Below are 25281 nucleotides of genomic sequence, written 5' to 3' on the forward strand. Positions count from 1 at the left end.
CAGACCCCGTGGATTTGATGAGCAAACAAAAAATTGGCTCATTGCTCTCAAGGAGCTATTCAAGACTGACCTAGTTTCCTCATCTGTGATCAAAGAGGTAATGCTTGAGGAGCTATTTAATGAGAATAAAGCGATGCATCCTGCTGGATTACAAGTACCCTAAAGAAGTCACAGGCTCTGAAATAAACCAGAGGATTCTCTACCTAGGTGGGCTCAGAGAGCTCCAGCCGGGTATTCCCACTGCCACTGAGGACTTTCCTATGGAGAAGAGGCCAAAGGGGCAGGCCTGGCCAGGCGGGCTGCAGGTTTGTGGACCCCAAAGCCAGTGAGGGAAGAGACCAGGTACATGATCCCTGGAGCCAGCACATGCCATGCACCTGCCATGCACGTGTCCCCTTGGTTACACGCTGACCACTCTGAGCTCTCCTGGGTGGCGGGCCATGTGGGCCTTCCCCACCCGGCCCAGTGCTCTTGCAGGTGGCTAGCGCCCCTAACCTGGGAACCAAGGGGAGCCTCTACTTCCCAAGTCTGCCTGTCCACCTGAACTTTAAGGCAGGGCTCCCATCACAGTAAGTATAAAGTTGTTTATGAAATAGCTTGTTATCATCCTGTCACTGTCACTGACTGCAGCCATGAAATTAAAAGACGCTCGCTCCTTGGAAGAAACGCTATGACCAACCTCAGTTTAGTTCAATTCAGTCACTCAGTCACGTCCGACTCTTTGCGACCCCATGAACTGCAGCACGCCAGGCCTTCCTGTCCATTACCAACTCCCAGAGTCCACCCAAAACCATGTCCATTGAGTTGGTGATGCCATCCAACCATCTCATCCTCTGTCGTCCCCTTCTTCTCCGGCCCTCAATCTTTCCCAGCATCATGGTCTTTTCAAATGAGTCAGCTCTTTCCATCAGGTGGCCAAAGTATTGGAGTTTCAGCTTCAAAATCAGTCCTACCAATGAACACCCAGGACTGGGGAAACAGTGGCTGACTTTATTTTTCTGGGCTCCAAAATCACTGCAGATGGTGATTGCAGCCATGAAATTAAAAGACGCTTACTTCTTGGAAGGAAAGTTATGACCAACCTAGACAGCATATTAAAAAGCAGAGACATTACTTTGCCAACAAAGGTCTGTCTAGTCAAAGCTATGGTTTTCTAGTAGTCATGTATGGATGTGAGAGTTGGTCTCTAAAGAAAGCTGAGCGCCGAAGAATTGATGCTTTTGAACTATGGTGTTGGAGAAGACTCTTGAGAGTCCCGTGGACAGCAAGGAGATCAAACCAGTCCATCCTAAAGGAAAGCAGTCCTGAATGTTCATTGGAAGGACTGAGGCTGAAGCTGAAACTCCAAAACTTTGGCCACCTGATGAGAACTGACTCACTGGAAAAGACCCTGATGTTGGGAAAGATAGAAGGCAGGAGGAGAAGTGGATGACAGAGGATGACCGAGTGGATGGACATGAGTTTGAGTAAACTCCGGGAGTTGGTGATGGACAGTGAGCCCTGGTGTGCTGCAGTCCATGGGGTCGCAAAGAGTCGGACACGACTGAACAACTGGACTGAACTGATTAACCATCCTATCAAAGTAGTATTTTATTAAATAAGAAAGACGTATGCAAGCTGTAAGCCCACTGGGCACGCAGCTACACTGAGGTCGGCGCCAACGTAAGGGATCGAGGGGAAGCGGGCCTCCGATCGCCGCACCACCTGCGGCGGCTGGAGCCAGGGGAGCGGCCAATGCGCGCCCTTTTCTGTCGGAGGACTTGAAGCCGCCAGCCGGAAACGCTCTCCTCCTACCGTCGCCTTCCCTTTAAAGCCGGCGAGGCCCCGCCCACTACGGAAGGCGAAGAGGGTCTCACCGGGGAGCCCGCTTGCGGGCTGCTGCCGCCAAACCTCATCAATCGGCGGCTCGACACAGGTAAACCCAAAGGCCAGGGGCGCTGCGCGAGTGAGGGAACCTGCGGCGGGAACACGGGGTCGTAGGGGCGGGCCTGCGGCCTAGCGCTCGGCCGTGTCGTCGTCCTTTTGAAAGGCCAGTGCCGCCCACCTCCCGGCGGACTGCAGACGCTGCCGTGCGGCCGTAGTGCGGCCGGGGTGTAAAGTTGTCTTAGAGCCCTGGCTAGGCCGGGCCCCCGTCCTTTCGGCCCCTACGTCTTCCGTCCGGCCATCATGGCGCACGTACGGGGACACACGCACGCTGGACGTTGCTTACGCCCGGCTCCTACCCGGGCGCGCCGCGGCGCGTGGGTGGGCGTGGCCATCGCAAGCGCACCTGATTGGTCCGTTCGGCGCGCGTAGCCCCGCCCCTCGGCCTCTGGCTCAGCGCCTGGCAGGTGAGACAGCGAAGACACCTGTATACCCTTGCTTTCCGAGGCCGCCCAAGGAGGAATGCTGGAGGAAAGTCGCCGAACCATCTGGGATTTCTTTTTCTTTTTTTACTCCCTTTTATCATTTACTGGGCTCCCCGGCATAGGGCTCCTTGAAAAAAGTAAAAACATTTTCTTTCTGAATAGCCGCAGTTCCGAGGGCAAGCTGTGAGGTTTTACTGTGCCAGGCGCGGTTCCGGGAAGGGTATGCCACGTGTGTTCCTTGCTTCACAGAACTCACCGTCTAGTGAAGGAATCAGTAATAATCACAAAATTATAATCGTGGAAAGAGAGGTTATACTGTGGGGATACTTGACCGTTGACCTCGAAAAACAAATGCGGGGGGCGGGGCGGGGGCGCTTTCAGGGAAGATCTGGCGTAGGCTTGGAGGTGATCAGAGGAATTCCCTGAGAAAGGCAGCGCTCGGCAGGAAGGGAGTTCCCTAAACCAAGGGGGAAGAGCATTCAAGATAGCAAGGCCAGTGTGGTTTAGGCATAAAGGAAGTTTGGTGTGGAATGAGGCGGGAAGGGCCTTTTGGCCTCCTGAAAGCTGTAGGTCTTTAGTCTGCAGGCAATTTTGAGGTGGGCGGGCACTGCGTGTGGAACCAGCACGAGCAGTGCAGAGGGGAGGAGTTCAAGGTGCAAGAGCGTAGTTAGGAGACTGATGGTGGGAGGTGTCCTCAGGAGGGTGGTGGCGATGGACAAGGAGAGAAGTAGGTGGATTTGATTAGTGTTTGGAAGTAACATTGAGAAGCCTTGGTATTGGATTAGCTGTGGGAGTGCTGGAGAGCAGACCTGGAAAAGATGCTGGTCTCTGAGATGGGGGTCCTGGAAGGTGAGATGACAGATTAGAAGAATTATATACAGGATTAAGTACATATTTTAGTATTGAGTCTTGAACTCAGGATTTTTTTTTTTTTTTTGAACTCAGGATTTAAAAGCTTTTTTTAAAATGTTTTCTGGATGCTTATTTTAATAAAATAACTAAAAAATAAATTTAAAATTTTATGGCTAAAGAAATGTGGTTAAATAATTAGCCAAGATATTATGTTGGCTTTTTCCAGTGTTTTTAGTCACTATTCTAGCTCTTAAACAGCCCATCTCGGTATGGAGAATACTTTGTGCAAAACCAGAGCCAGCAGACAGCAACCTGTAGGCCTGGGGTCTGCAATGCTCAGCCCCTACCAGAGCGGGCACATGGGGCAGGGAGCAGGCTGCAGGCAGAAGGACTTAGTGAAACTCCTTTGGAAGGCGTGACAGAGGCTTCTTGAAAGTCATCAGAATTGGAAAAATTAATTGCATAAATGTTTTAGTCCACTAGAATCCATGTAACTTTTGTTCCAATCTCCTAGGAAATAATAGATATCAATATACAATATCAGCTATGTAGGAAAGAAAAGCAGTGAGTGAACAAGTAAATAGAAGTTATCTTCATCTCGTCAGTTGATAGGAGTTTGGTTACAGAGGTGTTGTCAAATTATATGCTTAAGACTTGTACATGTCATTGTTTGTAAATTTTGTCTCAAAATGATAAGAGTTGTAAACGAATACTGAACTCTAGGTAATGATATGCATGCTGAAGTATTTGAGGGTGAAGTGTAGCAGTGTCTGCAGCTTACTTTGAAATGTATCAAAACATAATAAAATGGATGGAAAGAGGAGTAAATATACATATACCAAGGAGAGCAATAGTGGAATCTAGGTGAATGAGTATTGGGGTGTTGACTGTATAATATTTTAACTTTTCTGAGTATTTAAGCATTTTCTTAATGAAAGTTGGGGAAAGTTGCCTTATAATAGGGAAGCGCCAATGTATTCCAGTTAATCATTAAAGAGATGTTGCCTGCAAGCTTAAATTACACCGTGGTCCATCTTTAGAAACCCTGCCTCCCAGGTGAAGCTCTAATACCTTTGTTCAGGTCGCAGAAAACACCTTGTCCAGTCCCACCTCTGAATGGCTGCAAGGAGGAAGAAATTAACATATCCCCTCTGGAGTCTGGCTGGAACCTGACTACCCCTTTCCCTTTTCATGTAAAAGAAGTCAGAATTCTAACTCAGGGAAGTTGGTTCTTTGGGACACAAGTCCATCATCTTCTCAGTCTGCTGGCTTTCTAAACAAAGTCACCATTCCTCATCCCAACAACTCATCTGTCGATTTGTTGGTCTGTCGTGTGGTGAGCAGTACAAGCTTAAACTTGGTAATAGTCCTCAAAGAATGTGATTCCTTTGAGACAACTGAAGACTGATGTGACAGTGTGAAGGATGGAAGTGCCACACATTTCAGGACTGCCCACTTTATGGCTAAATGTTTACATTCCAGTTCTTATGGAATATATGGATCAAAGACAATTCCCCTGTTGTGTACATCTGGAATAATGTAACTTGACATTTTTTCTTATATCATCTAGGACAGTCAGGGATGATGCAGAAGAACACCGGGAAGTGGAGTGAGGACAGAAAGTAGCAGGAGCTGCAGAAGAGGAGCCACGACCAGAGGAGACGGGCTCTGGGGATACCTGTCAGTCTGTTCCAGTGCTCAGAGGATGTGGAGTTTTTCAGTGATCCCGTCTCAAGTAAGTTAAGAACAACAGCGAAAAGCCCTCTGTTTCTCTCTAGAATGTGGAGTTAGCTACTCAATTAAAACTACCAGTAGATGCAGCTGATACAGCACAGCATGGTTTCAGTAAGGTCTGAATAAATACAAAATCAGAAATGGATATCTCATACTATCAAATTGTGCATTTTAAGTAACTGGCTTTAAGGTAACTGGCTCTTAAAATATTTTTGGATGTCTCAGAAACGATAGTTGTGGGAGTGACCAAGTATACCAGTATTGTCATAAGAACATAAGCATTTTCATTTTGATAGATCTGATTCATTCAGGCTGTTATATGTTTGACAAAGACATCTCATCAGAGAAACGGGCTTCCTATTTTGCATCAGTCTTGAAAGGTTAAGGGTAGCCCAAGACATCTCAGCGTAAGTTACTTGAATCCACTTACACTGTAATGCTTTATTACTCACTTTCTTACGCCATCTTTTTCTGGGGGTCCTAACCCTGGAGCTGTTAACTAGGAGAGGGGTGAGGACACATCGTGTGTTCTGAAAAAGCATCCCCAGATGATGCAGGTGGGCCCCCAGCTTCTGAGAGCCCTTCTCCAAAATATTAGCTTTTAGCTACTTCTTACATTAGCTTTTAGCTACTTCAGTTAGCAGAAAATTGTACACATTCTACTTTAAACTGAAATCATCACCATTTACCAGGTAAGGCACTTTTGGACTTGATCTGATGAAAACCAGATGGAGAAAGAAAGGCAATTTGCAATTAAAAAAAAAAAAAAGTCAGACCATTAAGTTTGTAAAGTTCCTTAGACATAGGCTCTGCTTAAACATAGACTTACAGCTAATGAAAGAAGTATTTGTTAAGGATACATAAAGTCAGAGTGCCAGTTTATTAAATTACAGTAAATATACAATTACACAGACTGGAATAGTCATATTGGCATGACTAGTGAATTTTTTCCTCCCTGTAGGTTGTTCTTTCTAAAATGAACTTTTTAATTATGAAAAAAAAATTTAAACATAGAAAAGTTGAAAGACTAACAACTAAGCACTCATACAAGCATAATCGAGCTTCTGCAAATGTTGCCATAATCACATTTGCTGCTGAACCATTTCAGAGTAAGTAAACAGATGTTGTGACTAACTCCCTAAGATTTCCTAAGAATGCCATTTTCATGGCTGAGAAAATAGTACTTTTCTGATAGAGTCTAATCCATCATGAATCTAGGCCATATGTAGTTCTTCCTCCCTTATCCCCATGTGTCTTTTTAATTGCTTCTTTTTCAATCATTGAATTTTATTATTATGTCTCCTTAGTCTTTTAATTCAAGTTTCCAGTGACACTGATTTTTTTGTAAGGCGTGAAGCCAGAGGTCTTGTCCCATAGTCTGGATTTGTCAGTGGTTTTCTTGTTGTGTCATCTGATTTGTTCCTCTCAGAGTCTGGCCCTTACATCCTTGAAAACCAGGAGGCTTGATGCTGTTCCGGTTCAGCCTTTTTGGGCAGGCCTGTTTCACAGAAGGATCACCCATCCCACGAAAAGACAAGTGTTAGGATATCAGAGTGCTGAGTCTGACCTGTTATGGGGTGACAGCTGGAGCATGTGTTTCCTGCTTCCATTTGGAAGTGTACCTTGGGTCACCCTTTGGCACCCCATGAACTCCTTATTTCCTTATCAGCTTTTTACCTAATGATGTTTGCAACCATCTAGGCCTGAACAAAGAGTCAGACACGACTTAGAAACTGAACAACAAGCCTGAATCAGTGGTCTGATTGGAGTTGGGAAAATGGTGGTTTTCAATTAACTTTTACTTTTCTTCTCCAGATATTAGCTGGCATTCTCCTCTAAAGAACACTTTTCTTCATCGACTGGGGATGATTACAGTTCTTCCTAAAAAGGTAGGATAAATACTTAGTTCTTTTTCTTTAATGACCAATTTCCAAAGTAAGGAGTCAGGGTATTAGTCACGTAGAGTTGTGGCAAACTGTCTTTCTTTTTCATGGATTTTTGCATGGTTGGTGTGTTGAAATGAATTTCAGTCACTGATGTGTAAATGATCACACATTTGGCCAGTGAGAGTCTCTTCATGCAATCAAGTTGTAAATGAAACATAAACAGAATGATAACCACCAGGGACATCTGAAGCCTGGATATTTGATGATGTAGAGGAATGATTATTAGTTGGGATGTGTACTGTTGTTATTCAGAAGATAAGCAAGTCCTCAGCTCTTAGAGGTGATGTACTCAATTGGCTATTGATGAGACGGGATTTACTGTGAAGTCGTTACTGGATGTTGGGGTCCAGGGAGCAGTTGTTGGTGGAGAGGAAGCACGTTGGCTGGCGTGCTGAGAGTCAGGGAGCTGAGCGATGGATGCTTCGGCCTTCCTTTTGCTCTTTCTTCTGTACGTGTTTGAGAATTTTCCTGATTAAAAGTTTCTTAATGACTTGAATTTGTTATTTGTCTCTCACATTTAATATCACAGGTTTTTTCCCCCCTAACTCTGTATTTATATGTTTATCTATGTAAAGTTTATTTTGAAGAAATGTGTATATCTTCAACTTCGCTGATCTAAAGTCAAAATTCAGCTAGTATTGAAGCATAACTGCTGTGTAAGTCAAGAAGGTTTAAACCCTTTAAAAATTTGAATAACGGTAAAGACACTTTCGGAGAAGGCAATGGCACCCCACTCCAGTACTCTTGCCTGGAAAATCCCATGGATGGAGGAACCTGGTAGGCTGCAGTCCATGGGGTCGCTAGGAGTCGGACATGACTGAGTGACTTCACTTTCACTTTTCACTTTCCTGCATTGGAGAAGGAAATGGCAACCCACTCCAGTGTTCTTGCCTGGAGAATCCCAGGGATGGCGGAGCCTGGTGAGCTGCTGTCTATGGGGTCGCACAGAGTCGGACACGACTGAAGCGACTTAGCAGCAGCAGCAGCAGCAGCAAAGATGCTTTAAAAAAAATAAAGGTAAATATACTATTTACCTTTTCCTCTTTTTGGAAAGTCTTTTTAAAGCTTTTTAAAAAACCTATGTTATGTTTCAGAAACAGTTTTTATTTTGTAAATACATAGAATTTATTAGTATAAGAAATATCCCCTCCTTATAAAAATTAGAGAATGATAATTAGGAAGAATAGAGAAGAGAAAATCACTGTCTTCAGTCTTAGGAAAACTCCAGGGTTCTTCTGAAATCCATCTTTTTCCTGTGCCTAGTTTATTTGCTCCCTTGTCCTGTGTAATGATCACACAGGGCATGTGTGCTTTTTCATGATAAATAGAAGTTTTCTCCAGCATCTTTAGACTTTTCTGCTTTTTTTGCTTTGGGGGCTTCCTCCATGAATAAGTGTCTGATTGTTTGCTGTTGAGCAGTAAGTAGCTCAGCTATTTATTTAATTTTTCATAGTGGTATATATTTAATGGTGTTTTATGATTAGTTATTATAATTATAAAAAATTAATCTATTTTAATTGGAGGCTACTTACTTTATAGTATTGTAGTGGTTTTTGCCATACATCAACACGAATCAGCCATGGGTGTACATGTGCCCCCATCCTGAACCCCCACCCCCCTACCTCACTCCCCATCCCATCCCTCAGGGTTGTCCCAGTGCACCGGCTTTGAGTGGCTGCTTCATGCATCGAACTTGGACTGGTGATCTAGTTCATATACGGTAATATACGTTTCAGTACTATTGTCTCAAATCATCTCACCCTTGCCTTCTCCCACAGAGCTCAAAAGTCTGTTCTTTATATCTGTGTTTCTTTTGCTGTCTCGCATATAGGGTCATTGTTACCATCTTTCTAAATTCCATATATATGCGTTAATACACACTATTGGTGTTTTTCTTTCTGACTTACTTCACTCTGTATAATAGGCTCATTTCATCCACCTCATTAGAACTGATTCAAATGCATTGTTTTTAATGGCTGAGTAATACTCCATTGTGTATATGTACCACGGCTTTCTTATCCATTCATCTGCTGATGAACATCTAGGTTGCTTCCATGTCCTAGCTATTGTAAACATGAGCATTGGGGTACACATGTCTCTTTCAATTCTGGTTTCCTTGGTGTATATGCCCAGCGATGGGATTGCTGGGTCATATGGCAGTTCTATTTCCAGTTTTTTAAAGAATCTCCACACTGTTCTCCATAGTGACTATACCCGTTTGCATTCCCACCAACAGTGTAAGAGGGTTCCCTTTTCTCCACTCCCTCTCCAGCATTTATTGTTTGTAGACTTTTTGATGTGGCTCAGCTGTTTAAACCCAGTTTCAGTCCAATCCTGGGGCCTCTGCAGCGTCTGCAGGTGGGGTCCTTCTGCATGACTCCAGGCGCCTCATTCACCGTGGATGAAACATCACAGGTCTCATGAAGGGTGGTGGACATTTGAAATGCCAGCTAGGAACTGTTTTCTTCTTTGGTAAAGCATGGGTCATTTTATTCAAGGTTTATTCATAAGTCTGACTATTTTCTGATGGTACTATAGAAGATCGTCAGAAGAAGCTGATGCAGTGATATGATCGAATACTCCTGGGAAAAAAGACCCTAAGTTTTGAATAAAGGAAGAAGATATAAGGAGGAAAGTTGAGCATTTCTAGAATAGACAGATACCACACTTAGCAGCCTTCTGTGTGGCGGGTGGGGTGATGCACCTGAAGGCCCGGGATAATGCCTGCGGACACTGCCTCCCTCCTGACCGTCTCCTTTGACTCACACATTCATTCAGCACGTATGGCCAGTCCTCCGTGTCCACCAGTTCTGCATCCATGGATGCAACCAACCATGACTGAAAATACTCAGGGAAAAAAAAACTCTGGAAAGTTCCAAAAAGCAAGACTGATTTGCTATGCCAGGCAGCTATTGACACATCATTTCCCCTGTTGGGTTTTGTAAGTAACCTAGAGACAATGTGGTATGTGGAAGGATGTACACAGGTTACATGCAAACACACAGCGTTTTACATGCAGGACTCGAGTGTCCGTGGATTTGGGTGTCTCCGGGGGCCCTGGAATCGGCCCCATGAGGATACTGAGGATGCTGCATGTTCTGGGACAGACTCTAGGCGCTGGGTTAGAACCAGTGGGTCCCTTGCCGTGCTCCTAACCCAGCGGACAGACATGTTTTCTCATGAAGCTTACATTCTACTGAGGGAAGATCACGAACGTTGTGTGGAGATAAATGTCAGCAGTGGATGCTTTTAAAGGGCAAAGTGATGGGTTTGCAAGGATGGGGTGTGTCATTTACAGAGTGGACGAGAACTGAACAAAGCTACATTATCTGAGGGAAAGGATCACATAGGGGTGGGGGTGTGTGTGTACAGTGTTTACAAGAACAGCAAGGAGCTGCAAGCTTGGAAGAGTCAGTGGAGGAGGTGGGCTGGGTGCTGTGGCGGAGTGGGGTGGGGTGGGGGAGGGCTCTGGAGTGAGGCGGGGGCCCTGGAGGGCTGTGAGCACAGTGGGGCCGTTGTCTGACGTCTGTGCTTTAAGCATGGGTGATGGTCATCAGGGCCAAGGGCAGCTGCAGGAGGCGGTCAGGAGGCTGGGACCTGACGCAGGTGAGAGGTGATCACCGCACTCGGGGGTGGGTGACGGCAAGGGAGGGGGTGGGGAGTGGTTGGGTCCTGGTGGCTTTTAGAGGTGGAACGACGGGATCTGCTGATGAACGGCTAAGAGAAAAAGAAGGGCCAAGGATCACTTAGCTGTCTGGGGATCGCTTAGCTCTGTATCACACATGAAGTGCGTGTGTGATATAGAAACAGGAGGCCTGAGCTGGGGCGGGAGGGCAGGTGGAACTCAGTCCTGCACGTGCTGACCCGAGGGTGCTGCCTGCATGGAGGGCTTGGGCTTGGGCGGGCAGTTACCTCTGCAGGGATGGCGTTGCAGGGATCGACCTGGGTACCTGAGGGGCAGGGCAGTCAGAGTGCGTACCTCCCGTCACTTCCTGTGCTATTTACTGGTCAACAGTGGGTGTGTGTGGTGGTGACGGCAAGAGGGCTGGGATACACAGCCCAGGAGGATCAAAGTCGGACCAGAGGGAGTCCCAGCCTTACACACCCCGGCAATGCTCGAGCAGGAGACCCAGGAGCGTCCCCGAGAAGCGCTGTCTGAGGCACTGTGTCCTCTCCCTCACCTCTGACCAGCTGCCTCTGTGCGCCACAGCACCAACCCGAAGGAATGAACGGCTGGGTTTTAATGATCTTTTCTCCCTGCTTTATAGGATGGCTGCTCTTTTCCTCAAGAAGTTAACATTACAAACGGTAAAGACTGAGAATTACTGCATCAGAAGATGTTTGGGCAAATACATTTTACAGGGGCCAGCGCCCACACAGCAGCCCCCAAGACCGTCCTGCCTCATTCACGCGAAAGCTTTTAGCACTGAAGACACCCAGGACGAGATGACAAAGAAAAAAAAGAACGAGACGGCTTTCAGTAGCGTTGGGAGAAAAATCAACGAGCGCATCATTCACGTGCTGGATGAGCAGGGCAACGACCTGGGCCACATGCACCGGGCAAACGTGATCAGGCTCATGGCTGAGCGGGACCTGCGGCTGGTGAAGAGGGACGCCAGCGCCGAGCCCCCGCAGTACCAGCTCCTGACGGGCGCACAGATCCACCAGGAGCGGCTGCGGCTCAGAGAGGCAGAGAGGGCCGCACCCAAGCCGGGTAGGTACCCTGCTCTCTGCTCTCATGTCCCTCGGGCTGGCAGATCTGCAGTTTAAATCGGGCATCTGCCAAGTGCCTGTAAACACAGGCGGTGAGTAACGGGAATCCGGTTTTACTGCTGTGTCCAGTGTGTTTTCCATCCACTTACTTCTTTTCCTTTTCTCCTTGCTACTCTGTATCCGTCATCTCTTCCTTTACCCCTGTGCAAAATGAGAGACAGACAAGGCGACCACCGCCAAAACGATGGGCGCTCTTTTCCCCTCTTTTCCCCGTGGCGGGGCCTCCCAGGGCCGGGACCGCAGAGCGCCGCATGGGGTGAGGTGTGGGAGAGGTGGGGACGAGTTCCCAGTCCTGTCCTGGCGTCTCACCTGCCCTGGGTCCCCTCCTCCTTCTCTCCTCTCATCTCTGAGGAGAGGCAGGCAGTTGATTACAGAGAAGCTCTTCCTAACTCTGAAGTCATCCCCAGAGCATCCCCCATGCCCACTGTGATAGTCAGGGTAGGAACACTCAACGTGTTTTACCATCTTGTCACTTAAACCTTACAGAAGCCGTGAGCTGAATTAAGTGAAGAGGTTTGTTTTTCATGATGGCTAGTAACTGCTGATCACTAGAGGTCAGAATGTGTCGATTCTCTGGACAACACATCTAGCAACAGGGATATTGACTAGAAAACAAAAAATATCCAGAAGAGGCCCGCTGCAGTGCTAAGGGCATCAAACTGCATCACATTTAAAAAAAGGTGAACAGCCTGAGAAGCTTGGTTCAGAGGTGGCGGAAGGGCTAACAGAGGACTCTAACCAGCCGGTAGGAGCTCTGAGAAGCAAGGAGGTGTATCTTTTTAGAAAAATTATTTTTATTTAAGTTAAAAAAGGATGAAGAAAAAGTACAGTGAACACCACCCAAAATGAAAAAAAAAAAGTACCTGGTTCTCTTTAAAGGACCATTCCTTTGTTCTTTCATCAAACAATGGTAATGATAAACAGAAGCATTCCCTGTTTAGGTACTCTTACTTGGCAAAAGTGGTATTTCACCTTGTGTCTGTCTCCTCTATTTAACTGGAGGGTGAAACTGTTAAAACCAGGAGGGCCTGTAGCAGCGTAGACCTTAGGACATGCGTGCGATAAACACAGGCCTCACACACTAGCCCCAGATCTCGCTCTTTCAACCTAGGACCCACCCTGACCAAGGAGCTGACTTTTTCTTCAAATATTGGACAACATGATCTGGACACAAAGAGTAAACAGATTCAGCAGTGGATCGAAAAAAAGTACAAAGTCCAGATTACAGTAAAGAAAGGGAAGAGTGCAGACGAGCCCGAGGACAAAATGGTAAGTGAAGACAGGCCTGAGCCACTGCTTGTTTTCTGAACTTACAAATACAGCTGTGGAAAACCTAGAAAACGTAAAGGCAGAGAAAAGTAATAATTCCGCCCAGTCTTGGTGGTAGCTTTCTAATTGGGTTTTCAAAATGCAAAATGTACACACTTTTTTCCCACTGTAGCGTTAAGTACTTCACCATGTGAGAACACTACTTTCTCACTTAAGGGCTATATACTATTCTACTTCACAGATTGTAGAGGGTCTAACATTTAAATAAGAAAACTAGAGACTGTATGGGTTCATCTTTTTAAGTCCGATTCCTGTTTATAAATGCCTCTGAGAAGCATTCAAGTCAAACTCTTCTAGAACGTGTTAGTTTACAGTCCCAGGATAAGTCTGTGGAGGATCTGTGGATTTCGCTTTTGGAGTTACACAGCAGCAGATAAAGGCAGCATTTACTCCAGTGGTTTTCAGCCCTAGCTCCAGACTAGAATGACCCAGGCCCTGGGCCCAGTCCAGCCCACCCAGAATCTCTAGAACCATGTGTCTTTTTCTGACCACCTCAGTGACTCTGTGAAGGACAGCTGGGACCAGCACCGAGCTGACAACCTAGGGGGATAAGGGGGCCCTGCCAGTGCCCAAACCCACCGCTTTGCACTTTTTGTGAGAGGGTGGTTTGGGTCAAACAGCCTCTCAGTGTCATGACAGGGGATTCAAAGCTATCAAACCTTTAGTGCGTTGGACTAGTTACATGGAGTTTGTATAACCACCTGGTTATTGTACAGTTTTCAATCAGCTTAACCAGGTCTATACGATTTGACTTAGCAGATCCCTTATATAGCAATTGAAGAATGTTGGCTTTTATGGGTATCAGATAAGCATGAACACTGGAAAGAATCAGAGGTGCTGGTTTTATACTAGCCTTTTGTTTCCTCTTCTAGGAGGAGATGTGTAATCGAATCGTCCAGACCATGTCTGGAATTGCAACCTTCTCATCCCGGCCACAGCCCATCAGAGGAGGCAAGGCTGTGATGTGTGTTCTTCGTCCCTTGAGCAAAAAGGAGGAGGCTGCGTGGAGAGCAGCTCCGGACACCCCAAGAAGAGACGCTCTGAACGGGGGAGACGGGAAGGACAGAGCATCTGGTGTCCTGCCCCAGTGACTTTAATAGACACATGCTTCCAGGGGAGAGAGCTGCACTGGCTGGTCTGTGGTCCTCCACACAGCGCAGGCGGGTGTGCAGCTGCGGTCAACATGGCGACGTGGAGAGTACGTGGCCTTCCATGCAGCTCAGCGGCTCCCCATTCCTGGGCAAAGGCACAGCCTGGCCCTGTGTCCTCTTAGGAGGGACGTACCCACTGAGCCGGGAGGCCAGGCTCCGCTTCCCACGAGACGGCCTCACCTTAGGGAATAAGGAAGACAGAGCCAGTCAGGCCTCATTTCTGCAGGTTCTGCAGCTGGGTCAACCAACAGCCCATCCAAAGTGTTTTTAAAAAAGGAAAAATTCAGAAAGTTCCAAAAGGCAAAGTTTGAATTTGCCGTGTGCTGACAACAATTTACACAGCATTTCCATTGTATTAGGTATCATAAGTAACGTGGAGATAATTCATGGTACACAGGAGGATGTGCGGAGGTTACATGCAAATACAGATGGCCCTGGAACTCAGGGGTAGGAGGGGAGGGGGTTAGGCACATGGACACGAGCACAGTCGGAAATCTACATATACTCAAGCACCTGCAGACTCTGGTATCCTGGGGGGTCCCAGAGCCAACTCCCCGTGGATACCAAGGGATGACTAACTTTAATTCCAAATCAAAACTATCAGAATCGTATGCCTGTCGGGTATGCAACTGCTGCAGCATACAATAAAACTGTCGTAAATAAGGATGTGAACTCCACGTAATTGCCTTCGATAGGCGTACAGACTCACAAACTAATAAGTAGTTGAAAATACGCCAAATAGCATATTTAGCATCTGGTTTAAGCAATTAATGTTTTAAAATTAACAGCATGCTAAGTCTCAACTTACTTTGGTTTTCTTCATGTTGGGGTCATGCACAACGGCATGCCTGCTGAGGCTCTGCTGCAGTGAAGGAGAGAGAGACAGTGAGTATATTCGTGAGACATCCCTGGAGTCTGTTTAAGTCCCATGAGTTACTCAGATAAACCAACATCCTTCTTTCTGTTTTGTTCTGTGGAGGGACCTGACCTCTAGCACTGGAGCACACTGCTCCCTCCTCCACTGAAATCCCTGCCTTCCCGCAGGACCCAGGTTAGGAGTGTGTGTGGTCCCCGCCTGCAGAGGGGGCAGGGGTGGAAGGGGGCCAGGTCTGAATGGACTCTTCTGAGCTGAAGGAGGGAGACTCTTCTAACTGCCCCGGTGTCTACAGCACCCGCAACACCCCTGGAAAATTTGGCCCAGGTCTGGTCTCCGCCCTGTCGCTGACCACGACCCTCACCCTCCACTGTCTACTGTAGTTCAGTCACTGCCTGTGACAGCACCAACTGGGCACAGGTCCACAGGGTCGGGGTCCTGCTCTCAAAATCTGGACTAACATCCCGAAGCTCTCAGACCCCACCCAGTTCCCAATCCCCAGACCATTCCAGTTCAAAAGGACACCCAGGACATCAGGAGACTCTTTAACAGTATGCATATGGTGCCACCGGCCACTGGGTCACAAATTTAGTCACCTAAGAATCACCTGGGAAGTTGGTTAAAAAACAAATGAGTGGACCCATCCCCCAGACTTCTGAGTCAGTGGGTCTGCAGCGGGGCCTGGACGTGCATTTCCGGCAGGTTCCAGCCATGCTGAGGGCTGGACTTCAAGGGGCAGGGACCCATCTGGTGTTTGCTTAGCTTAGTGGAGAACCACTCCCGCTGGAGCCAGAATGATGGGCCAGACCCCTGCCCTCCGGCCCCTGCATCTCCCAGGAGCCTGGCAGAAAAGATGCAGACCCAAGGGCGGTCCCCGTCCCCGAAGCGGGCAGTTGGGCGGGGCTCACCTTCATGGCAAAGGTCTTGCCGCAGCCGGCATGCTCGCACACGAAGGGGCGCTGCTGCTCGTGGAAGGAGAGGATGTGGCTCTGGAGGTTGAACGCGGTGGTGTAGGTGCGGCCGCAGCCTGCCCGCGGACACCGACACACGTCCCGCTCGGGGGCGTGCATCCTCATGTGCTGCCGCAGGAAGTCCTTGCGCTTAAACGTTTTCTGGCACACGCCACACCTTATGTCCTCTGGGGGAGCAGAAGCAAGGGGAGCCCGCGTCCCCAGCGTTAACCATAGAGAAAAAGCAAACACTGAATATATCAAATAATGGGTTTGACGCCAGAAGCCTGATGACAACACACCCATCGGAATGTCGGGTGGAGGAAGCGAACTCCAGTGCTTGCTTCTTGAAGGTCTGCCTTAGCTCTCCTACATTCCTATGTGATACACGGTTCCCCAGCCCTGTTAAACACAGGGCTTCTCTGCATGGGGCTGCGGGCAGGGGAGCAAGTTACACAGACCCGTCTGCTCCCTTGTCCTCAGGCACAGAGGGCACGCTTCCCCAGCTGCCCCCACAGACTCCAGCCAGGGCCTCCCCACGTGCCTCCCCCGCTGGAGCCTTAAGATGCCAGGTGAGCACAGGCCTGGAGACCCGGCCCAGCTCCTCCTGAACCTGCAGCTACGGGTCTCTCTGATCATGTGTCCAACACCCGAGGGACCCAGCGCTTAACAAGACATACTACAGAGACATACTACAGAGAGTAATAGATGATAATCTATTACTTTCCCGAGCATGTGTAATAGTTCTACAGGGGCAGATATTACATTTCTATCATGTCCCCCCATCCTGGCCTTACCTTTATGGGTTTCTCTCATGTGTTTTAGAAGCTCTGTCCATGTTTTTGCCACAAAAGAACATTGTTTTTGACATATATAGCCTATTAAAAAACAAACAGATTGGTATGTTGTCTTTTGTGAATATTCAGTATAAACAACAATCAAATTAGACTGAAAGGAAAATTATTATCAAAAACAAGCTAGATCAGAGTATTACACACACTACGGCTGTTGTGCCCGTCAGGGTGGGCACGGGGACCTACCCTCATGGACCTTCCCATGCCGCTTCAGACTGCTGGGGGAGGCAAAGTGTTTTCCACATCCCTCGTGGGCACACCTGGGTTAACAACACATGAGTGTCAGCCGATCGACCCACTCGCAGAGAGAACTAACTACTAAAATAAACAGTATGCTGTCCCACCCTGCCAGTCTCCTCTTCCCAAAACTAAAGTAAAAGCGTTGGTCACTCAGTTGTGTTTGCCTCTTTGTGACCCCAGGGACTGTAGCCCACCAGGCTCCTTTGTCCATGGGATTCTCCAGGCAAGAATACTGGAGTGGGTCACCACTGCTTTCTCCAGGTGGATGTTTCCGACCCAGGGATGGAACCCAGGTCTCCTGCACTGCAGGCAGATTCTTTGCTGTCTGAGCCCCTCTCAGGAAAGCCCCTCTCCTACAACCAGAGCAGTCACAAAATTGGGACTTCAAATTCAGACTTAGTTGCAGTAGTTGCAGATGAGATGCAAGTCACTTGACCAGCCTTGGGCAGAGTAAACCCAGAAAAAAAAGTTTGTTTTTGTTATTAATGCTTATGTGATCAAATTAAACACTGTTTCCATGTTTGTACTTTGGACAATACACCTCATCTCCATGGCCAGAGAAAGATGGCTGGGGTAAATACCCAAGCCATCCTGAATCGTTTGTGTCTGGTTTCCTTAATGCTGCTGCCAGGGGATGGTGTGAAAACAGGGCTGTAGATGCATTGGCTCTGGGGAGCCAGAACAAGCGCACCACTTCTGCACTCCGGCCACCAGCAGCACGAGAAGAGGCAGCAGGGCTGCGAGCGGGGACCGGCACTGCTGCTGGTGCAAGTCCCAGGCCCAGGGCCTGTGAGAGGAGAACATAGGCAAAACACTCTCCGACATACATCACAGCAGGATCCTCTATGACCCACCTCCCAGAATATTGGAAATAAAAGCAAAAATAAACAAATGGGACCTAATTAAACTTAAAAGCTTCTGCACAACAAAGGAAACTATTAGCAAGGTGAAAAGACAGCCTTCAGAATGGGAGAAAATAATAGCAAATGAAGCAGCTGACAAACAACTAATCTCAAAAATATACAAGCAACTCCTACAGCTCAATTCTAGAAAAATAAATGACCCAATCAAAAAATGGGCCAAAGAACTAAATAGACCTTTCTCCAAAGAAGACATACAGATGGCTAACAAACACATGAAAAGATGCTCAACATCACTCATTATCAGAGAAATGCAAATCAAAACCACTATGAGGTACCATTTCACGCCAGTCAGAATGGCTGCGATCCAAAAGTCTACAAGCAATAAATGCTGGAGAGGGTGTGGAGAAAAGGGAACTCTCTTACACTGTTGGTGGGAATGCAAACTAGTACAGCCACTATGGAGAACAGTGTGGAGATTCCTTAAAAAACTGGAAATAGAACTGCCTTATGATCCAGCAATCCCACTGCTGGGCATACACACTGAGGAAACCAAAAGGGAAAGAGACACGTGTACCCCAATGTTCATCGCAGCACTGTTTATAATAGCCAGGACATGGAAGCAACCTAGATGCCCATCAGCAGATGAATGGATAAAGAAAGCTGTGGTACATATACACAATGGAGTATTACTCAGCCATTAAAAAGAATACATTTGAATCAGTTCTAATGAGATGGATAAAACTGGAACCTATTATACAGAGTGAAGTAAGCCAGAAAGAAAAACACCAATACAATATACTAACACATATATATGGAATTTAGAAAGATGGTAACAATAACCCTTTGTACGAGATAGCAAAAGAGACACTGATATATAGATCAGTCTTATGGACTCTGTGGGAGAGGGAGAGGGTGGGGAGATTTGGGAGAATGGCATTGAAACATGTATAATATCATGTATGAAACGAGTCGCCAGTCCAGGTTCGATGCACGATACTGGATGCTTGGGGCTGGTGCACTGAGACGACCCAGAGGGAGGGTATGGGGAGGGAGGAGGGTTCAGGATGGGGAACACAGGTATACCTGTGGCAGATTCATTTCAATATTTGGCAAAACTAATACAATACTGTAAAGTTTAAAAATAAAATAAAATTAAAAAAAAAAAAAAGAAAGAAACTGTTTCTGAGCATGTGCACGCCACCTGTGCATTTTAATCTTATCTCTGCCTGAGCTTGAAGAGGTTTTCACCCATGCGAAGTACCTACTTGAACAGTGGCTCGTTGGTGTGCTGGCACTGGTGGGTTTTCAGCTGCTGATGTTTCTTAAAGGTCTTCTCACAACCTTCAAAACTGCACTGTTTAGTAAAGGTTTGTTAGTCTTGGAAAAAAAGAACAGTTCATAACAGAATCCTTTCAAGATAAAAATACTGCAGAGGTTATTTTCTTCCTTCTTTCACCCATTTACTATAAAATTCAAGAAGCTTCAAAAAGTAGCATGTTTGAAACAGCAAAAAATGTTTCATTTGGTAAAGGTCCATCTAGTCAAGGCTATGGTTTTTCCAGTGGTCATGTATGGATGTGAGAGTTGGACTGTGAAGAAAGCTGAGTGCTGAAGAATTGATGCTTTTGAACTGTGGTGTTGGGGAAGACTCTTGAGAGTCCCTTGGACTGCAAGGAGGTCCAACCAGTCTATTCTGAAGGAGATCATTGGAAGGGTATTCATTGGAAGGACTGACACTGAAGCTGAAACTCCAATACTTTGGCCACCTCATGTGAAGATTTGACTCACTGGAAAAGACCCTGATGCTGGGAGGGATTGGGGGCAGGAAGAGAAGGGGATGACAGAGGATGAGATGGCTGGATGGCATCACCAACTGGATGGACATGAGTTTGAGTGAATTCTGGGAGTTGGTGATGGACAGTGAGGCCTGGTGTGCTGCGATTCATGGGGTCGCAAAGAGTCGGACATGACTGAGCGACTGAACTGAACTGAACTGAACCAACAATACAATTAGCAAAAAATGTCTGCTTTCAAAACAATACCAATACCAATATTATGATATTATTATAGCTAGTGTCAAACTAAATTCAGATATTTGACAGACAAAATTTAGCTCATGAACATTCTAGATACACAGGCAGTAAACATAAAATTTAGGGAATTTGAGCATATAAAATCATTCATACTTACTGTATATTGTTTTTGCTGGTTTTCATGTTTGCGTTCAAAATGTTTCTTCAAGTTTGATTTTGTGTTGAATTTCTGTTCACAGCCACTAGCTGTACAACTGTTATGAAATTGTATAAACCAAAATATTAACAAACCGAGGGAAGAGAAATTTTAAGATGTTTACCTCCTCCCACTTTATAAAAGCTATCTACTCTGAAATATAGTATAAAATATTCTTTAACAAATTTTGAAGTGTTAAGCCATACCATGGAGGCATCTCAGTTTGATTTCATGTAATGAAATGCATTTTCAGGTAAGGCTTCTGAAATTAAGCACAGTGCAGCAGACGTACAGTGGGCCGAGGAGAGGTGGAAACACTAGTTCCGAAAGCCCACACCCTGCTTAAACTTATATCACATTGAAGCTGTTCTCAGTTTAGAATTTGATCACTTTAATTTTGCTTGAAATGTCTCTACAAACTGCACTTCCAAAAAGACCTCAAAAACAACTGGTTTCAGCTTATAATTAGAGGCAAAAAGCAGACAGAGCGGAACCATAACTGCTGTGGCCTCTAGCATCTCACCAAGCTGGGACAGGTTCCCTTAACAAGTGTTTCTATATCTTGACCCTGAATTATCTAAATTCTCTGTGAACTTTTTAAAAAATATGTGCTCTTATTGTGATGACTTTTCATAAATCTGATGGGTGAAGCACGGCTTCCTTTACAAGCCCTAATCTTAGCCATCATTTACTAATAAGTAAAAACCAAAAAGCATGAAAAGGGACACAAATGCACGAATCCTTTCACCCCTGCCTCCTACCCACCCAGGCCTCCCACTGCTCCCAAAACAGGCAAGAATATTTCAAGTTTTGTTCTATAACTTTTAGGATTTCTTTATATAAACAGAAGCAAATACAAATAGAGGTCTTCCTGTTTACCCTCCGGGTTCTTTTTAACACACAAAAAGGTAGCCTGATAAACACCCTCTTCTGAACCTTGGTTTTTCAATTAATTAGCCCTGGAGATTTTCTTACAAGTTTCACAGGGAATGCCTGCCTTCCTTTTTATAGCTGTATAGTATCCCACCATATAGATATACATATACTTTAACTGGTCCTTCCTGATGAGCAGGCAGGCTTCTTCTATCTTTTTAACAAGCCTTCCAGGTGATTCTGAGGCACCCCAAATTCTAGATCCACTGCTTTAAAGTAGTCGATTTAAAAGAAAAATAGTATATCCACCCTTTCAGAGATAAGGAGTAACTCTGAGTAGAATGAAATTAATACTGGCATGGCAAGGAGCAGGGGCTTCTTTGAAAGAAACAGAAGATAAACTGTTACAGTTCTACTTTCTCATGCTTATGTCTGTTATCCCAGCAGCTGATTGGTTCGTAAAGGCCCTGAGGATGCAGAGCCCTCAATCTGCCAGGGAAGCATTTGAGAGGATCAGATTCAAGAGACCTTCAGATGAACCCACCCCTGAAGTTGTCACACACGATGACACACAAAACCCCGACTCTCCTCCACATATTCCAAACCAAATCTCCTCTGAGGAGATGCAGAAGCCCCACGTTCTTGATCTCATGAGTCATCGATCAATTTTCTGTGCCAAATACGACCCACTTCAAAGGCCCAAAGACAGTTCCCCACTTACACAAAGGGCTTTTCTCCGGTGTGAATCAGGGCGTGGCGGCTGAGATGGTAGTCCCTGACGAAGGCCTTGCCACAGCCTTCATGGTCACAAACAAATGGTCTCTAGCAGGAAGGAAAGAAAAAGAATGTCAGTCCCGTCCCAGTCAGTAACACTGGTGTTATTTAAAGCCTTAATCTGTGTGATGGGCAAAGCCGTGGACTCTGTCTGCAGAGGTGGTTTCCACCCAGTAAGTGCTGAGCACCTGCCGCCTGGGGTTACATGACCAAACTGCCATGGCTGCTCACAAGGTTGCTGCAGCAGATTCTGACCTAGGAATAGCAACGTATGAGAAAGGGGGGCAGCCTCCACAGTAACACTACAGCTTCGTGAAGCTGCTCCTGACCTACACTGAGCTTCGGCAGTGGCCCCCTCAAAGGTTTCCTGGCTGCTATCAGCACAGCCCATGTCCACAGGTCCTGCCTCCTCTCCCCAGCATCCTCTCGTCTGCTCAGAGTCCAGGGCAGGCTCTGTGTCATCTTGGACAAGCCCATCATCTGCTCAGGGAATGCCTGGCACAGCTACGGAGGACTGTGTCACACCCAGAAAAGCTCACGGCCCAGCGTGTAACCACCACTAGGGACCCAGGAGCTGGGAGGAAGGGTCCCCCACATCACCAGTTTTGTATACTGAACTATAGAAAACGTGCCCCACAACCATGCAGGAAGGAGGCACCGCGGCCTCAGATGACAGTACTGGTGGCAAAGCAGGTGGACAGGAAGACAAGAACTGCGTTGCCAGGCAGGTACACAGGACTCTGCACAGCCTGGCATGGAGGAGGCTCGAAAAACGCTTGTCAAACTGACGTGTGGGATGTGGGATGACGTGGCTCCGAGTCTTCCAGCCGGCGTGAAGGAAGCTGGGAGTGCCAATATCCTAAACACAGTCCAGGAGTCTAAAAGGAAAGGTAAAAACCCAGGAAACGGGACTGATTCCTAGGCCTCCATGAGATGTCCTTTCCTCATCTGTGACCTCCCAAAGGCTTCCTACAGCCCTCAAAACAAAACCCAGGCTCTAAAGCCATCTGCACCCTGGTCTGCAAACGACCTTCCTGGCCTGCCCCTCAGGTTCCCCTTGGATGGTGCCCCCACGCAACCACATTGCCCGGAGTCTGCCCCCAGGACCACACACTCCTTTGGCAGTTCTGCCTGCCCTATTTTTCCCTCAAGTGTCTGCAGGGCGGAAACCTTTCCTTCTCACTCAGGTTAAGAGAGGGCTTTCCCCACCGCCCTCCAGAAGCCCTCTCTTCACTGTGCTGCATTCCTACTTATTCCTCGGTCTGTTCCGATTAAACGGTAAGGTCCGTGACACCAGAAGCCAGGCTTGTCGGGTCTGCAGCTCTCCGGGCTAGAATGGTGCAGAACTACGAATGAATGAACACAGGCTGCTTGCAGACCCTTAGGACTCAGAAGTTCTCCCGCCATTCCAGTCCCAGGAGGCGGGGCCTTTGAAGGCCAATTGGGGTGGAATTGGGGAGGTGAAAAGTGAAAAAAGTTAAGTGTCAGTCGACTCAGTCGTGACCTACTCTTTGCGACCCCATGGACTATATAGCCCACCAAGACTCCTCTGTCCAAGGGATTCTCCAGGGAAGAAAACTGGAGTGGGTTGCCATGCCCTCCTTCAGGGGATCTTCCCGATCTAGGGATTGAACCCGGGTCTCCTGCATTGTAGGCGAATTCTTGATCATCTGAGCCACCAGAGGGGTGAGGGTGGGAGAGGGTATTCCAACCTTGCAAGTATTCTCAAGTTCTAGGGAGGCGGTGGCTGGCCATCACTCAAGATCAAAGATTAAAGCGTTGCTTAGTGAGCCCTGGACCCACGACAAGGGTATCTCTCGGTCCTAGAACGACCTGTCTGCGTCCTCGATCCTCCCCTGACCTAAGGAGTGGGCGGCGGCCTTGGCTGCCCCAGGTCTGAGGCCCGCACGCCACGCCCCCGGTGGCCGCAGCCCGGTTACCTCCCCTGTGTGCCGGCACAGGTGCGCGTCCAGCTTCCAGGCCTTGTTGTAAGCGGCGCTGCAGCTGGGGAAGGAACAGATGAAGCTCCGAGGGGGCGCCTGGGGCGGCGGGGCGGCGCCCTCGCCGGCTGCAACGAATGCATCGGCGATAGTCAGGGACGACACCGCCTCGGCCACCGAGGCCGGCGGCTCCAGGTTGCCCTGGGCCAAGCGCTCCGTCACGTGCCGACCCACGTGCCGCAGAACCGCTGACCACCTACCGCTCCCCCGGACCCAACGCGTGGGCCCACGGCACTTCCGGGAGCGTGACCCCGGAGGGGCGGGGTTGGAGCGCCGGCGTGGCGCTCGCGCATGCTCCGAGAGACCCCGCCCGCGCCGGCGTATGCGTTTGCTCCGGGGAGCCCTCTCGGCTGCCCGCGCCTCTACCTTTCCCGGGGAAGAGCGGAGGCGAGGAATGAAGGGCTCAGGGCTTTGTCCTACCCCAGCAAAAGGCGCCCGCGAGTCATGGGTCCTCCATGGACCCCTAAGCACTGCTTATATGTATTTTCCATCTGCCACCACCCTTTGCAGAGTACTAACCTTGCATCATCCAAACTATCCAGTTCTTACTATTAAATTTTGGGTTTGCCTTCTTTATGGATTAATTTCCTGCAAGCTCTTACAACTTTCCTCCGCAATTTCCGGGATAGTGCCTCCTTCCTAAACTTGGTTAAAATCACGTGGAGATATTTTAAAACTTCCTAGTCCAGCACATATCCCGGACCAATTAAATCACAGTTTTGGCAGTGGAAAACGAGAATCCACAGTCTGGAAATTCCCCAAGTGATTCCAACGTGCAGACAAATTTGGGACCACTGCTCTATGGCTTGGTCGCACAAGAGTGTGGTCTTTGGAGTAGCAGCATCATTAGAAATGGGAACCTTGGACCTTCTGGAATCCGAGAGATCTATGGGTGATTTGATACAAATTGGAATTTGAGCAGCTCTGTTCAGAGGCTTGAATGGTATGGGTATCTTGGTTCCTGGGGGACCACATATTTAAAGAACATCCTTGGAGGAGAATAACAATGACAGGATTGTGTGATGTTCTGCCAGGTGTGTATTTTTCACAAACTTCATCACTCTGAATCATTCAGCAAGCCCTGTCTGAAGGTGATGAACCCTGCAAAGAAGTGCAGTTTTGAAAGCCAGCCAGGGCTTCCATGAGGATAATAGCCTGTCTTGTCAGGTATCTGGAGGACTGGGAGAGGGTGTCTGGGACATGTGTTCACATGCTGCTTTTCTCTTTTGCTGACCCAGCCCCTCTCCAGGGACAAGTCCACACACATCCTTCCTATGACCGTGAACATCGTACATGGTATCCCCCGGTGGTGGTTCTGGCTGTCTCATCTATGTTCCACTGTGCCCTGGAAGTGGTGAGGTGTATGGTAAACCTCTTCCACATCCTCCCTCCTCTCGTTCTCCTGACACATGCCAAGTCCCACGCTCTGCTTCTGCCTTCCCGATGCCTCCCATCCCCTTACCTATCTGTTCTTCCCAGGTGCTTCTCCAT

At 47.6% G+C, this 25281-nt stretch overlaps 2 protein-coding genes across 5 annotated transcripts; one reads left to right on the forward strand and one right to left on the reverse strand.

Annotated features, from left to right (window-relative positions):
- The first annotated feature begins 1708 nt into the window (after positions 1-1708).
- MTIF3 (mitochondrial translational initiation factor 3) lies at positions 1709-14796 on the forward strand. 4 transcript variants are annotated; one of them, XM_061434900.1, is made up of 6 exons: positions 1709-1915; positions 4771-4935; positions 6750-6823; positions 11149-11594; positions 12765-12922; positions 13855-14796. In XM_061434900.1, exons 4-6 carry the CDS (start codon positions 11150-11152, stop codon positions 14071-14073), a joined length of 822 nt encoding a protein of 273 aa, XP_061290884.1. In that variant the 5' UTR covers positions 1709-1915; positions 4771-4935; positions 6750-6823; position 11149; the 3' UTR covers positions 14074-14796. The 4 variants fall into 4 exon arrangements, with proteins under 4 accessions (XP_061290884.1, XP_061290886.1, XP_061290885.1 ...); XM_061434902.1 differs by lacking the exon at positions 1709-1915 and adding an exon at positions 2240-2330; XM_061434901.1 differs by lacking the exon at positions 1709-1915 and adding an exon at positions 2337-2568.
- Positions 14035-25281, reverse strand: GTF3A (general transcription factor IIIA). Its single transcript, XM_061434368.1, has 10 exons — positions 25253-25281; positions 23731-24253; positions 21738-21838; positions 20105-20201; positions 19180-19268; positions 16998-17071; positions 16755-16835; positions 15916-16145; positions 14942-14995; positions 14035-14313 (listed from the first exon to the last, which is right to left on the reverse strand). Exons 1-10 carry the CDS (start codon positions 25279-25281, stop codon positions 14161-14163), a joined length of 1431 nt encoding a protein of 476 aa, XP_061290352.1. The 3' UTR covers positions 14035-14160.

Source organism: Bos javanicus, chromosome 12 (genome assembly GCF_032452875.1).
Source record: "Bos javanicus breed banteng chromosome 12, ARS-OSU_banteng_1.0, whole genome shotgun sequence".
Classification (NCBI taxonomy): domain Eukaryota; kingdom Metazoa; phylum Chordata; class Mammalia; order Artiodactyla; family Bovidae; genus Bos; species Bos javanicus.

What these genes read in the sequence shown, in the direction of transcription:
- MTIF3 (XM_061434900.1), top strand. Translation starts at nt 11,150, where the DNA reads ATGGCTGCTCTTTTCCTCAAGAAGTTAACATTACAAACGGTAAAGACT. An exon ending in GAGGGCCGCACCCAAGCCGG is followed by an intron (nt 11,595 to 12,764) that starts GTAGGTACCCTG and finishes CTTTCAACCTAG; the next exon opens with GACCCACCCTGACCAAGGAG. An exon ending in ACGAGCCCGAGGACAAAATG is followed by an intron (nt 12,923 to 13,854) that starts GTAAGTGAAGAC and finishes TTCCTCTTCTAG; the next exon opens with GAGGAGATGTGTAATCGAAT.
- GTF3A (XM_061434368.1), bottom strand. Translation starts at nt 25,281, where the DNA reads ATGGAGAAGCACCTGGGAAGAACAGATAG. An exon ending in ACCAGCAAAAACAATATACA is followed by an intron (nt 19,269 to 20,104) that starts GTAAGTATGAAT and finishes TTTACTAAACAG; the next exon opens with TGCAGTTTTGAAGGTTGTGA. An exon ending in GCAAGACCTTTGCCATGAAG is followed by an intron (nt 14,996 to 15,915) that starts GTGAGCCCCGCC and finishes CCTTCACTGCAG; the next exon opens with CAGAGCCTCAGCAGGCATGC.